This window comes from Lepisosteus platostomus, chromosome 2 (genome assembly GCF_059453375.1).
Source record: "Lepisosteus platostomus isolate fLepPlt1 chromosome 2, fLepPlt1.hap1, whole genome shotgun sequence".
Taxonomy (NCBI): domain Eukaryota; kingdom Metazoa; phylum Chordata; class Actinopteri; order Semionotiformes; family Lepisosteidae; genus Lepisosteus; species Lepisosteus platostomus.
Genome location: NC_142612.1, coordinates 58,368,202 through 58,383,933, shown reverse-complemented (window position 1 = coordinate 58,383,933; position 15,732 = coordinate 58,368,202). Strand labels below are relative to the sequence as shown.

The following is a 15,732-nucleotide window of genomic DNA, read 5'->3' as shown; positions in this document are numbered from 1 at the left end:
TTAATTTTAGTCTTACTAGCATCTTAAACTACAGTATGCTTTAAAATCACAATATATGTAAACAATTTTAGCAGTATTGTATTGCAACATGTCTTGGTGCTTTTCCTTAATGCACACAATGTTCCTGTCTCAGCTGAATAGAAAATGTTACTAGACTACTTTTAATTTCAGCTAGAGGTGAGAAAAACACAAAAAGTTTACAAAGTTGTTGAAGTGTTTAAGTGTTAAGAACTGAATTTTTTGTTACAGTTTGCAGTGACAAGTGGGTGCCAGCAAAAGCTGTTACTAATTTCAGTTAGAAAGTATGAGAGAAATACATGGATTTAACTGCGTCTTTATGCCAGCAATTTTAGGATTTATAAGGAATGGAAATACAGAAATGTTTCCAGATGACATAAATATATGCAACACCAAAAGAAAAGTGATTTAGAAGACTTCATTCTTTTAACATATTTTTGACAAATATTAAACAGAAGTTTTAAATACCATATTTCTCAAGTCCTTGAGAAATTAAACGTGTCCATTTTGGCACAGAATCATAGTTTTGTAAGACTAATCACCATCAACTTCATTTAGTATTTTTAATACCACTATGTTAATTTAAACAATTATTCAGTTTGTTTATAAATATCTGTTTATCTTAAATGTTAGGTACATAGTTTATAAATTTAACTGTAATATATTTGTCATTTCAATACCTGGATATATATATATATTTTAAATTATTTTCCTCGAATCCTTGAAATCACAGATAAAAAATATTACTGCATACCCCAGGCACAGTAGGCTTGACCTACAACTTTATTTTTTTAGAAGGACTGAAATTAATTTAGTACAAAGCTCCCAACCTTAATTCAACCTTTTTCATTAGTGTGCAATACACAATCCTATTAAAGCCATGCTTGAAGATGTTAGAAAAGAATAAATTCAGCAATTTAACTGTGCCCCAAAGGAAGATATTTTTGGATATTCTCTTCTGAATATGTGGGAAAATCAGGACTAGAATAACACAGGAAGTATTTCATTATCCATACAGTGCAGAGAAATCTGCATACCTAAAAGAAATAGTTCCTTAATAAATGTTGTCTCTTCTAAACTTAATTCATAGAGAAACGGGTATATCTTAATGAAAATAATTATGTAAGAATAAGAACTCAAAGATCTGATGGGATTAGCCCATTCCCATAGATCACAACAGACAGGATATGGACTGATATTATTGATCATGGGGAGAACATCTTGAAAACCTGGACTGAAGTGATGCAGAATTATCAGGATCTGCTAGCTGATTTGAAGCACAATTTTCACCTCTAGCAAGTGGGTGGGTGACTCCAATTGTCATATCAGCATGTGGTTTGATCTCAAAGGTGTTACATCAGATGCTTCCTGAAAACTTCATTACAATTCTTTACATTTCTATTGTGCTTTCATCTTACCTTGCATATAGGAGGGAACCAACTTTCTCCACCACTGAAGTGAAGCCCCACCTAGACTATGTGGATATGAATGACACGCTTCAGGCAGCGAGGAGGGAAACTGCTAGATGATTTAAGAGGGAGGTTTAGGATGGCCAGATTGTGAAGGCTCAAAGTAGAATTAAGTCAGCACACTGGGGTAAGGAATTCCTACTCTTATAAACAGTGCCAGGGGAATCTTTAATGACCAGATAATCAGGATCTTGGTTTAACATCTTATTAGTATAATGCCACCAGCTACAGCAGGAATTCATCATAGAAAGCCAAACTCCTCTATGACCACTGTCCGGAGGATCTTGAGCATGGCATGGTCATGTAGCATGGGGCAATAAGATGCTGGCACTGCAAACAACAGGACCATTATCACCCAACCCCATTGTAGTAGAAAAAAAATAACATCATCATTATCATGGGTTATCATCACCATTATTACACATACTGTAGCTGGAAGGTTGGTCTAGATGTGGATTATAGTGGAGACACTTATCTGTTCAGTCTGTTTAAAGAAAGTGCACCAACTTCTTGTTACTCATTCATCATAGATTTCCCTTCAGATTTCCCTTTGTTCCCTTCAGAACAAAATCTTAAAGCTTCAAAATGAAAGATTGAAGGCAGTAATGGAGTCTGGAAGTCAGGGCTGTGTTAACTTTTGAAAGAAAAGTGTTTTTCTGGCAGATACTGTGTCATATGGGTTTGGACGATTTTCTTCTTCAGCTGTGGCTCTGATGGAGCCCAAGACCTGGCACAGCTACTGTGTCTGTGGTGCAGTGGTTTTCATTGCGATGGCTAACAGGGTGGCAATTGTGAACTAAAACAACTTCAGGGCAAAACCAATCACATTAGTATCTGAATCAAGCTTTCAGGTTTTTATTCAGGTTTTTATTTCACAAACATTTAGTAGTGTGCTAGAATTGAACTGAACCTACGTTCATTTAGTGAGGAGGTTCTGAAATGAACGGTACTGGAGTGGATGGAAGCTTGTCAGAAGCAGACTGAGTTCACAGAAGGTGTTAAGAGTCTGTAAGATTGCTTTCTATCCCATGTGAAACCTTCATTGCATCTTGGCCCTGTAGTGTAAATGACAGAGTCCTGATGTTGGTGAAAGAAGAGTTGTTTATAACGCTTGCAAGCGGGAGAGTAGCTTACCAAAGCCAGTCTCCCTGAACGGTTATAAAGTTAGTCTTTTTATACAGTGTAACAAAGTATTAGCACATACATCATATGACTTGCTAACTGTCGATTTCCATTCTTATGTTGGTCTAACAGAAAAGACCTTCTTATATTGCACTTTACCAGAATTCAGCATTCACAAAACAGGATGTTAAAAAGTTCCGCATAGACATTATGTGAAATCATGAACTGACAGCAATTGCTATGCATTTCCTGCTGACAGGCAAAGAATACACAACTTGATCTTTAGGAGATAAATTGTTAAAAGCATTTATTCTAGATTCCTCAGCCCCTTTAATTGTTTTTGAGTTTACCTTTCAAACAGAACATAGCAACAAGTTCAGTTTGCGTTTTCCTAAAATTCTCACTTTAAAATGCAAAAGAAAGTATTAATGCACTGCAGAGAAAACAATCTTAAACTTAAACACTGTTAAAAATGGAATAAAGCTGGGTTCAAACAAATGTTTTTGCCAGTATTTCCTTTTGTCATGTGTCCTGCATTATGACTTAATGATAAGTTCAACAAGGGTTAAATTTGAAAAGAAAATTAGAAGTGCTTTTTAGTGGTTACAGAAATCCTGGAAACAGCTGTATAGAACAATATATTGTTCTAATACACTCTGACATGTTAAATTCCATTCAATAAACAGTAAGTATAAGTGTGGTTATGTGTTTAACAGATCATTAATAAAACTGAGGGTCACAAATATAAAAGAAGGCTTTTATAATTATATAATTATGTTGTAAATTCCTATTTACTTATTTGTGCTTTTGTTCATTTTAATTGTAAACAGGTGCTTAATATTGAGATCCCTTTTATATTACCACACCTAAGTGTACTCCTGCCTTGTTTCATAGGGATTTCTACTTTTATGGACCCTTTTATGAGTTTTACAAGTTTTAGGTACAGGGTTTTAATTAATCCTGATTTGAGTTCAAAATCTTCCTTTTAAAATTACTGGGTATATTAAAGGATGTGCAGAAGAAATTTACTTTTTACCTGGGTGTTTCAATCTGTATGTGTTTAAATGTCTTAATTGGATGGGAAATTCACAATACAGTCACACAGAACCATCACTGAATTATGGCTGCCAAGTATAAAACCACACATACCATCTGAATCCCATTGCCCATTACCACTAATTAGATTTTACTTTCATAAAATTTGGGAAGCTCCACCGAGTAGCTGTCTACTAACTCAATACAGTACATGAGTATACCAAAAGGTTTTTTCTGTCATGTAACATAAATTCAACAGATTTCCTTTTAGTAAATAAAACCAGAGGTAGTCTTGCAGTAAAAAAAAGAAATTTCAAGATTAATACCCATGTATTTGTATTCATAGAAATTAATTCTTTCTATAGATGATAAGAACTTGATTGCTCTTCTGTGATGCTCTTCTGATTTTTTAAAGCAATTAAAAAAAAACATTTTTTAAGGCAAATTCTTGAGGACAGGTCTGGCATTCATAACATAGTTTAGAGTTTAAGATCACAATATCACTCCAAATGGTTCAGGGAGCAAGAATTTGTGTTAGCACCGAGCATATGCTATTAGGAAACCCAGCTTTGATAAGCCTGATAAGCCTGTGATTTCTATTGTAAATGGGATTTTTTCTGAATGGGTACTGCAGTGTTCATTATCAGTCCTCATTTTCATAATGAACATTTGTTTTGAGCAGAATCGGTACTTGCATACTTACCGCAGAGGCTTCAGAAGAATTGGTTGGCATGAGGGAAGGAGGCTGGCTGCAGGCACAGACTTGCTCTTTGAAGTGGCGTCTTTGAGGTACTGACACTTTGTTCTCTTCCTCAGTGCCTGGAGCCCTGCAAGGAAGCCTGGGATCTGAAGGAGACTCAGTGCCAGAACTTGTGTGAGGTAGGTTTAAAAAGATTCTAAACTATAGAAAAGTTTTATCGAAGATCCCAAATTACTTTGAACGATTAACAGATGTGTTATTTAGCATTGTGACTTGACATGAAGATGGAAGACCTGGAGTGGCATAGGAATTTGCCCTCATATGCTGCCCCCTGTTGTCAATTCTGCTTGCTTTTGATTGACAGATATGCATGCTTTATCTTATGTTACAAGGTTTGTGGAATATATGTTTAAGTGACAAAGAAATCTCTACAGTTAGTCTCAAGGGCATTGGAGCCTCTCTATGCACGATGCAGGACATACTGTACAACTTTAAGGTGCTGGGAATTCAGTGTACAGTATAAATGTGTTACTATGTTACTGCCTCACTAATGTGGTATTTGTTACACTTGCCTATTATTTTTTAAGTGTTGTATAATTCACATTTTCAAAGTGGAGTTAAAAATTCTAATAAAGTTAACTTGTACATGTTAATGTTTGTTTTTGCTATGTACTACAGTCAGGAGAATGATGGATATAGTAGATTGTTGGAGTTGCAAGGTTCGCCATAGTAACTTATTAATAGCTTGCCAACCTGAGAGATTTCAGAAATATCAGTGGTGGTAATGCCAAGTTTCTATTTTTGAAAATGATGGCCGAAACAATGGGCACTCATGTTCCGTTTCCCTCCTCTTCCTCCTCCTTGCCACCGGCAGCCTCTGTTCCCGAAGAAGCACTATGAGTGCCTGACCAGCTGCGAGTTCCTGAGGTCGACACAGGCTGTGAAGCAAGGCGACTGCCCCGCCCCAGAGAGGGCCAGTGGGTTCGCTGCCGCCTGCGTGGAGAGTTGCGAGGACGACGGCGAGTGCTCGGGTGTCAAGAAGTGCTGCTCCAACGGGTGTGGGCACACGTGCCAGCTGCCCAGAAACCTCTACAAAGGTAGGTCATCCTCTGGAGGGAGCTACAACAGAACGGGCTGCAGACGAGATGACAGCTGCTTCTCTTGGCAGAGCCTTTCTGTTTCTGAAGCGCTCGTTCTTGACTAGACGATCGTGCTGCTCCGAGATTTAAATAGAATTCATTTGTGTCTTGCGCTGAACTTTCAAAAATTACAGCAGTTCTTTACTGCTTTAATTCAACCAAAAAGCAATTGGTGGCACTGGATCTCAGCTCACCCAAGTTCATCAAAACTGGTTAATCATATTTCATACAATATACAATATAATTTACAATATACTGTATGTAAGTGTGTAAGAAATGTTAGAGATGAGGCCATATTGCATGTTTGCTAATAAATAATTGATCTGAGGAGCCATCCAAACTTTGTACTTGAAAGACATGATGATATTGACTTATTGAGTCTGTATATTCTCCCAGTGTTTGCAAGGGTTCCCCCATGGTGCTCCGGTTTCCTACTACAGTCCAAAAACATACAAGTAGGCAAATTGATTTCTGTCAGAATTGACCCTGGTTTGTGCGTCTGTTTGTCTGCCTGCTCAGGGTGTTTGCTGCCTTGCAATTGGAAGAAGCAGTTAGAAAATGAAGAGATTTTTGTTCAGGACTAAAAACGTTTAAATCCTTTCATCTTGTCATCTTGATGATTCTTGCACAACCCAACATACAGTATATATAAGTCAGATTCATTGATCTATAATTACTTAACTCAGTTTTGTTAATTGTTATGAGGTGGTCCTACATTGTTTTCCAAAGTGTCTATAAGTACGGTTGATAGAAGCCTGTTCCAAAATACAGTGCCCTCAAAATTATTGAGACAGCAAAATTAAGTCTTACTTTCACCTTTGTATTTCAATTTGTATTTCCTTTATATGAATGAGAAGTACAATATCTGTTTTATTTAGAGTAGTGCTATGCATACTGTACATTTGTCAAAAACATACTTTGTGTTCAATCCAGTAATTTCAAGTAACCATAAGTATTGGGACATATTCACTTTAAATTTCAGAGAGTAAAAGTATATGGTGCACATGCCTTTGAGGCAATAACTGCATAAATTCTGCATCCCATTAAGCTCCCCAAACTTTGTGTATGATCATTTAAGATCATCTGCCAAACCTCTGCTGCACTTTTTGAGTTTTTGTTTGTTATTGAGGTGTTTTGTTCTATTTCTTTTGTTTAGCATATAACGTACTTTCAGATTTAAATCCAGTTGAAGATATTGACTTGGCCAGTCTCAGACTTTCCACTTTTTACTCCTGATGTACTTCATGGTTGCATTACTTTTGGGTCATTGTCTTTTACGTAATCATACAAAATGTCTCTGTAAATTTCACAATTTATTCTGATGCTGCCATCATTAGTTACATCATCAATAAAGATGAGTGAGCCAATTCCAGAGGCAGCCATTTCTCCAGATTCTAAGCTTAAGACTGCTTTGGTAAACGTTTATATTGGTCACATCCGTCCTTGAAAATGATCCAATACTTGCCTGGATCATCCCTGCACTACTAAACAAACTCTAATCTGGCTTTTCTGAGTTGGTAGTGATGAGGGGTTTACATTTTGCGGTGTGGCCTCTTTAATTCTGCTGTCTCAGTTTTCTGTGAACTGTAGATTTTGATACCATCACCCCTGCACTCTGGAGGTTATTGGTGATCTCACTGACAGTTGTTTTGGGGTTTTCTTTGACAGCTCGGACAATTTTTCAGTCATCAACTGCAGATGTTTTTCTTGGCTGGCCCAGTCTTGGCTGAGAGGCAATTATACCTGTGGTTTCTTTCTCCTTCACTATATTCCAAATTGTTGATTTGGTATGCCTGATTTCTGTGCTATGGTTCTGATTGAGTTTTCCTTTTCACTTCAGAAATGCTTGCTTTCATGAGAAAATCCTCTGGTTTTCATTGTGTGTGTCTATTATGGGCTCCCAACACAGAAGTCCAAGTGAGACAGGACGACAGGCTGTTCAAAATGTCTTAATTGAGTGCCTTAATTACTGAACAGTAAACACCAGACTGACAAGAGGCACTTGTCAGCTGATTGTCCCAACACTTTCCGTACTTCAAAATAAAGAGGTTCAGTACTGTCGATTTGTTTACGTGACACAAGAAGATAGAACTAAATAGACCATCAAATAAAAGACTTAAGAGCTGTACATATTAATCACAATTTTCTATGAAAAATTACAGTACATTATTAGAGTTCATAGTGAAAATCCCAGTTCAGGCTTTCCTGTCTTAAATCCTGGAGGACATTGTAACTAAGATAATAAAAGAACCAAAATTGTAGTCAAGGACAGCCCACTTGTTACCACACAGTTATACACACCTGGTGTGTATATGATAATTACCAAGTTAACACAAGGCAATGTAATTAACGAATAATATACGATATTATTCTCACATAAACTCCATTGTTTATTTCCCGGGTTAAAAATAATAAAAATGATGCTGATTATCACCATCATATCATTGGTAACAATAATGTCTAACCTTTTAATAAGAAATTATTAACAATAATAAATGAAAGATCATACTTTAATGGTAACAAAGGAAAAACAGTGGCATACTTTATTCTGTGTGGATAGTAATGCCACTGAATCATTAATGAGTCAAAAATACCTTCCCTTTTTATGCTGCTTTGATGCTGAAATTTCAGCATTGCAAAAAACAATATCGGGAGTTACAATTTTTATATGATATGATCATAAAACTTTTACATGAATAATGTTTTCTAATATTGTAACATCTTTGTTATTAATGCAGTCATGAAACTTAGTTTCACATTTAGCAATTTTACAGTGATTAGAATCTCAAAACACCTGTTTATGAGCAGCAAGTATGAAGTGTTCTAGTTAATCCAATCTAATTGGCTCAGTGTCAGAAGTTTCTTGTTATTTACATAATTTGTTTCTCTCTGCAATCCAGATAGATCAGGATTTATTATGTGCAAAGCTGAAAGGGCACAAAAAAATTCAGTAGGTGATCACCAAAGAATTCTGTTTTTGTACAAGGCAGGACCAAATTGAATTAAAAGAGCAATGCAAAATGACACAATAATTAATTACAATAGTGTTTGTAATTAATGTTTCTGAAGTCCAAAATGTTATTAATCTGTATTATGGAGAATTGTCTTGATTATTTTAAGATTATTGTTTAAACGTTCTTAAGTTCTTACAGATTTTTTTCAGAGATGATTATGCATTCTGAGGTTAAAGTCTCTGATTATTATCATGATAGAGTAAACATTTTTCAAAGTTAATGTGTTAATTTTAATGTATTAGCAATGTAACTCCCTTGGTGCAGTCCTGATTGGGTCCTGCAGTTTCAGCAAAGACTCATCACTACCAAGACTAGTCTATAACCCTCATCGGTCCACTAGTGGCTGGATGAAAATCTAATTAGATAACAGTTAGATTATATTTTGTTTCTTTAATATGCTGGAATCTAGATCTGGAATATAATTTGCTTCATTATTACTTTCGTGGGTTATTGAATAGGAAGAGGTTTACAGCATTGATTGTAGAGAGTACAGTTGTATTTCATGAAACTATTTGCAAAAATACAGTGGTTTTGAATTATTTGTGTTAAACTTCTTTTGTCTAATTAAAAATGGTCTTTTCCCAACATCATTTCCAAAATTTGTTTAAATATCTATAGTCAACATACTTATGAAGATGAAATTTTTTACATATCAGTACCTTTAGATACAGGTAGTTTGTTTTTCTCACAGCTACTGGGTATTGTAATGCAATACTGGCTGAATGAAAACCTTCCTTTCACAATAAATGCTAAGTTATATTTGATTTGAAGTTCTTGTTTTTGAAAAGCGTGAGAGTCACACAAAAATACTTCTAGTGCATAGACTGAAGCACAATGAAATCTCGACACCAGAAATTTGCTGAACTGAAAGGCATGTAAAATAATGAATTTTGTGGTTAATTGTTTTGCTGTGTTATTGTTTTCAATAGGATAAACTTTTACTCAGTTGAAGTTATATGATAAGCAAACCTGTTGGTTTAAGTAAGGGACCTCATGTTTCTGTAACAAAACAAAATGCTGTCAAACTTTTTGAAGGTCTATCCATGAGAGAGGCTGCTGATGGAATGGCATGATTTGCTTTAACAATCAGCAGACTCGTTCGGAAAACAAACAAGAAACAGGCTCAGTTCTCATTCAGGAAGGCAGGGTGCAGACACACAAGCAGAAACGAACCGCCATTTCTTAACTGCACTGGCAAAAGCATGTCAACTGATAGCAGCTATACAAAAAATGTGTTTATACTTATTAAAAAGAAACTGCATTAATTTCTAGTGTGCATCTCTTTATCCTAAACATGAAGCTTTCCTGTAACAGACTTTATGGAGTTTTACCCTCTTTTTAATAAAGTGATTAATAAGTGACCGTCATAGACTTAACCAAAGAGTGACAGATGAAACCGTGTCCAAAAATCCAGCAGGATTTTCATGTGTGAGATGTGCCTTTTTTATTCATTAATAGATTATGTGCTTTTTTCATTAATATTTTATGCATCGACAGCTGTTGTCCTGGGAACCTTGTGGAAATGATAAATTTGAGGAAATTCTTAAATTTCATGGTCTAGAAACATTAGAAAGTTTAGCAGCTGTCAAGTTGTATTGGCAGAGGGAGCCTCTGTTGACATTTGGCATCATTAATTTTTGCTCACATTTTTTTCACTGTGATGTGATGTGAAATTCACTGGGAGTCTTTCCTATAGCTGCTGGAAAGGGTCAATTTGTTATTTTTGTAAACAGAAATTCCTCTTGTGCAATCAGTACTGAATGAGTTTCCCTGGGAGTTACAAATTGTGTAGAGACTGATTAAAAGATGGAAATGAAAGTGCCTGTGTTTGGTGTGATGTAAAAGGAATGGCAAGACTGCAATTTCTGTTGGATCTTAGTGCTCACACCTAGTTATTTATGTGCCCTGGAGCTTTGAAGAAGACTAGAAAGCATTTATGTGGAGGAGAGGCTGGGTCAAGTATTTTATATTTTAGAAATGACTAGTACGATAGGATCATTACACATTAATTGGAAGGTTAGTCTTACTACCATAATTATATCATGTTTCTGGTGTTGGCTGTGTGCCTGCTCTATGGAAGATGAATCACTTTTGGGTAGGAAGAAAATGCTGAGAGATTTTCATTGTGCTACACGTTTTGCTGGAGGTGTGACAGATAGTGAAACCACAAAAGATTGGCAGGCAGCACTGTTTGAGCTCTGTAACACTGAAATATGAGCAGTCTGAAGGAGAGTCTTTTTCCAAGGAGTTTGTGAATTTTCAGAAAACATTTCTCACCTTAGACTGTATTTGAAAGGCTCCTAGACTTTCAGCTGCACATAAGGAGTTGCTGTTCGGTTTGTGTTTGTGTGGGTTTGAGGAGTAACAAATCAATACAAATGAGAAATGAACTGACTTTGCAGTCACCTCCCCTGATATTTAATGGGAATACACTTACCACTTAGAATCAAATCAGTTTTGTTTTCCAGACTCTATTTGTGAATCAAGAGACCTTTAATGGAAAATCATATATTGTTGGTGTTTGAACAACACAGTTAACTACTGTATACTATTGTGCTATCACTACTCAGGTGACAGATAAAATACATTGCAGATCAGTTAATCATATGTGCTGAGGTTAGTGATATCTTTCAATTTTTTATTTATTGACTTTGTTCTTGTGTAATGATTTTGATTGTATATTTCAATGTCATTTTAGTAATTTGAAAACTGGATGTTTAAGACATTTTGTAATTGAGACAAAATAATCTATGATATGGGCAAAAATGCAATAAAATTAATACTTTACAGGATAACATATGGGACCAATTGTAAACAAGAAACAAAATTCAAATTCTTCAGTTGAATCACTTCAACAATACATGCATGTTTTTATGTCTGATCATGGTTTTTGCTATCCAATAAGATGGAAAGTATTAAAAGATGATCAAGTCATAAAACCTCAATATCAGTTCAGTTAAACCTAAAATCCTTATATCAGTAATTGACTTAATTGTGTTCTGTTTGTAATTAGTTATTATGAACAAAGTCTGTCACCCATCAAACCTGTAGACCGTGTTAACTGTTAAATACATATTTTTGTGTTTATAAATTTTAATACATCCCCAGAAATACTTTTGGTTTTATATATTCCTCAAAAATGCAACAGCTAGATATACTGTAGGAGCTTTTGCTGATTTTTTAACACCATTGAAAGAGACCACCTACTCAGATAGGAAAAAAGAAAGAAGAGCTGATTTGAAAAGGTGTGCAAATCTGCAAAATTTGGCTGTTGTGTGTGCACACATACTGAAAGTAAACTAGAACAACATTCTTCAATCATACTGTTTTTTGTACCTTACTAATCCATCTGCACACAATTATATCCACCAGAGAGGTTAAGTTACTACTAACTGTTGGAACTCTAACAGCCCCTAATTCAGAGCAGATGAGAAATATTTTTACATGCAAATTAGTAAAATTATTCCACATTATTATCGGGATAGGGCACAAAAAAAAAGAATTTTTGTGATGTCTGTTTTATTGACTAAGATTTGCTAGATGGATCATGGATTAAAGAGACAGCTTTCAAAAAGCACTACTGCATTACATTGTACAGTATGTTCTCTTTGAGTTGGCTAATGTGGTGTCTTTCACATTATAAAGCTGGAGAGTTCATATATTGAGTAGGTAGTGGAAGTTTTGAAGTGTTACAAGAGCTTTTTCTGTGTTTTTCCAATGATTGAAGGAGTTTCAAAACAAAAGCCAATGAAGTCCTGAATGATACAATAATTTAGAAATGTTTTTTTCTCTGTGCCAGTTCCTAATGTTTGTATTTATTATTTGAGAAGAAGAAAGGAAAGGAGGCCATTTGGTCTGTCTTACTCATGTGGTTGTTAGATTTTGATAATTGTTAAAATTCTGTTGTAAAGTGTAATTGTGTTAAGATTTTTAATCAAGATTAAGATTTTTCTGTCTTTTAACATTTAAACCATCTTATCACCCATCATTAACCTTGTTAAACAAGAAACTCTGTGAAAACCTGTTCCACTTTTTAAGAGAACCACAAAGATTTTCAAGTCACACTGATTCAAGAGCTCTCCTCCAGCCTACACCAGATCGATAATAACTTCAAGGCTACTCCCCAGGACATTCTCTTACTGATTTAATGGACGGTCTGCAATAACTGACACCCCTTTCCCCATTAGCCCATTAAACCAAGGGTTTACCATAGTATTATTAATAAAAACATTACTCTTATACTCAAAATGATATCTTACAATGTCTTCTTCCTTGAACTAATTGAGACTTGTTTGTATTTGTCTAATTGAATCCAAGGGCCAAGCTCAAAGCATTTTTCAAGTCGCTAAAAAGGTCATTCAGGGCAGAATTATCTCTCTATGTGTTTCCTTGGAGAAAGCCAAACTGGTTCTGTCTGTTCAAAAACCTACCACTTAGTTTGATGACCATACCATGGCCAGCTGTTCCCTTTGTTCTTTGTTTACATCTCAAATTGCCCATGTATGTGTGTGTGATCCCTGTATCCCATTCAAGGTATAGTTCTGCCTTGTGCCCTGTTCCCCCAAGATAGGCTCTAGGTTGCTGTGATCCTTACCAGATCTTTACCATGACAAGCAGCTTTCTGATAATGGAAAAGTAGTCATTGCTAACACAGATTGCGATGGAGGACAATGGCATTTCAGTTAAGAACTTTTCTCTTTTACACTACTCTGTACACAATAAACCTATTACCCCTTAGTCGGTCTCTGAAATTCTTTGTTTTGGAATATTTAATTTATGGAGCCAGTCTAACATGACTAAAGACACATACACATACATCTTGGAACAACAGTAACTGTTAAACAATTCAACACTCTTGTTATTCTCCATATGATAAACCTACAGAGAATTGTTAAATAGTAGCTTTCAAACATCCACAGAGCAAAGAAATGTCAATTAGAACTGAAAGGATTAAGGATGGAGCAGAACACAGCTCTGAAGATGAAAGGCATTTTTTTATAATTGTTACTCTATCATAACTGGTGAATTTTTTATGTATTATATTGCTGCACTGCTGGCTTAAGGATTTCCTGTGAGCACTTCACAAGATGACATTGCTTTGTTAACTGTGAGGTATAAGAGAGTTAAAAGACAAGGGGTTCGTTTTGTGAAGTTTCCTTTCTTCAAGCACTGTTGGCAATTCATTTGAATCTTTTAAACAAAAACTCCAGAGCTTCTTACTTTTTTGTTGCGAACTTGTTCCACTAGATCTATTTTTTTTCCCTTCAATTAGATCAGATGATGAAAACGTTCTACAACAAGTATGTCAGTATTCAAGAAACTTATTTCTTTCGTCTTTCTGTGTGTGTGAGTGTGGGAGAATTTCCAATATGTTCTTGTGTCACATGAATGTGGTGCTACACCAGCATACGATCTAGTAAATACTATTCCAAAGTCTTATTTTAACTACTTGTTAATCTGACATGTTAACTTGTCTGCACGTGTTCTGTTTTAACCATGGCTAGTTATAAAGCTCATGCCTGTAAGAAGTCTAATAAATTCTTAATTTCCAGGAGCTCCACTGAAGCCCAGGAAGGAATTGAGCTTCACAGAGCTTCCGAATGGCCAGCTGGAGATCAAATGGTCCTCTAAGTTCAACATCTCTGTGGAACCTGTTCTTTATGTTGTGCAAAGGAGGTGGAACTATGGAATACATCCCAGCGAGGATGATGCCACAGACTGGCAGACAGTGGCACAGGTACAGTATGTAAGCTGTCTGCTTACTGTACAAGATGGTGAAGTTCAGAATTCTATACATTTAAATAGAAACATCATCATATAAATACACGACTATTTGATTTATAATATAAACTACAGAGAGCCTATAAACCAGTAATGGTAACCATTTATTGTAACCTTATTATTTTTTATTATTTTAGGAACACGTGATCCAGTTTCTTCTGAGCACATGCTACATGTCAGGCTTAATCAGCTTAATGCCACACAGGACAAAAGAAGTTGAGCAAACCTTTAGATTACAGAGCACATCTGTAACTGCTGGGATATAATTAATCAAAATAATAATTTTCCCAGGTCTTAAGGTAGTTGAATGTTTAAAGATTTCTTTAAAACAATAAAATTGCAGCCTCTGTGAGAATGGATTAATCCCTTTTCAAAGTCATTCCACAGACTACATTCTTGAGGATCTGCTGTGACAGTTGCACTTACTGACCATGAATGTCCCGTAATAATGCTTTACTGGTTCAGCCATACCAAATTCATTACTTTAACTGGAAACTTGGGTTAACAGCAGCAGCAGCAACAACAACAGTTTATTAATTTATAATAATACATTATAAATATAAATATAAGATTTGTACAACTGATTCCATTGATTTTATTTTACTGTAAAATAAACTTTAATTAGGATCTATACAGTCCATGGTTTAAAATTATTTTATATCCTGTGTTTTTTCATGTCCATTAGTTAAAAATAAATAATAGGAATAGTTTACAGAAAGGTTTAACACAAATTAAATGTCCAAATATGACCCATCATATCTCCTCCTAAGTTTTGTATAATCTCATTCACACTTGATTTTTGAAAATCAGTACAGTATGTAATTTTTCCCTTTGAAATCATGACATGCACAGTTACTCCTGGTGGTACTCCACACAGAACTGTCCTTCACAAACAGGCAAAAAGTGTGTTTTATAAGCCACTGCACATGCTGTGAAAAGGTACAGAGCTTTGACAAACACCATTTTTTCTGTGATTAAGCAGCTTGATTAAGCTGATGGAATCAAATTTTAAAAGGAACACTTGCTGGTGTGAAGAATGGGACATGGTGTGTTGAGTAACTGCCCTGTGTGTGAGGTATCTTAAGGACACCCTTGACCCCTTTAGTTGATCTCTCCCCCATCTGCCTGTACAGACAACAGAGGAGCGAGTGCGTCTGTCGGACATCAGAGCCAGCAGGTGGTATCAGTTCAGAGTGGCTGCTGTCAATGTTCATGGAACCAGAGGCTTCACTGCCCCCAGCAAACACTTCCACTCCTCCCAAGGTTGGTGTCCCCCTTCCTGATTTTCAGCACTGTCCTGTAGGTTCTACCACTGCGGCTGAACCCCTATTCTTTTTATTAGCTACAGCTACAAATTCTAAAGGGGTGGGGCCTTTGAGGCTTCCTTATAGGGATGCACAGGTTAAAGCCTTTAGCTGAATTTACCTAGATTTAGCTAAGTTGTCGAAGCCCGT

General features: G+C 35.8%; 1 protein-coding gene across 1 annotated transcript in view; it reads left to right on the top strand.

Annotated features, from left to right (window-relative positions):
- Positions 1–15,732, top strand: part of LOC148676604 (anosmin-1) — a 69,479-nt gene that overhangs the window by 34,952 nt on the left and 18,795 nt on the right. The window contains exons 3-6 of the mRNA XM_088609421.1: positions 4,461–4,523; positions 5,219–5,441; positions 14,050–14,234; positions 15,412–15,541. Coding sequence (XP_088465547.1) covers positions 4,461–4,523; positions 5,219–5,441; positions 14,050–14,234; positions 15,412–15,541 — 601 coding nt within the window. The remainder of the gene's footprint in view (positions 1–4,460; positions 4,524–5,218; positions 5,442–14,049; positions 14,235–15,411; positions 15,542–15,732) is intronic.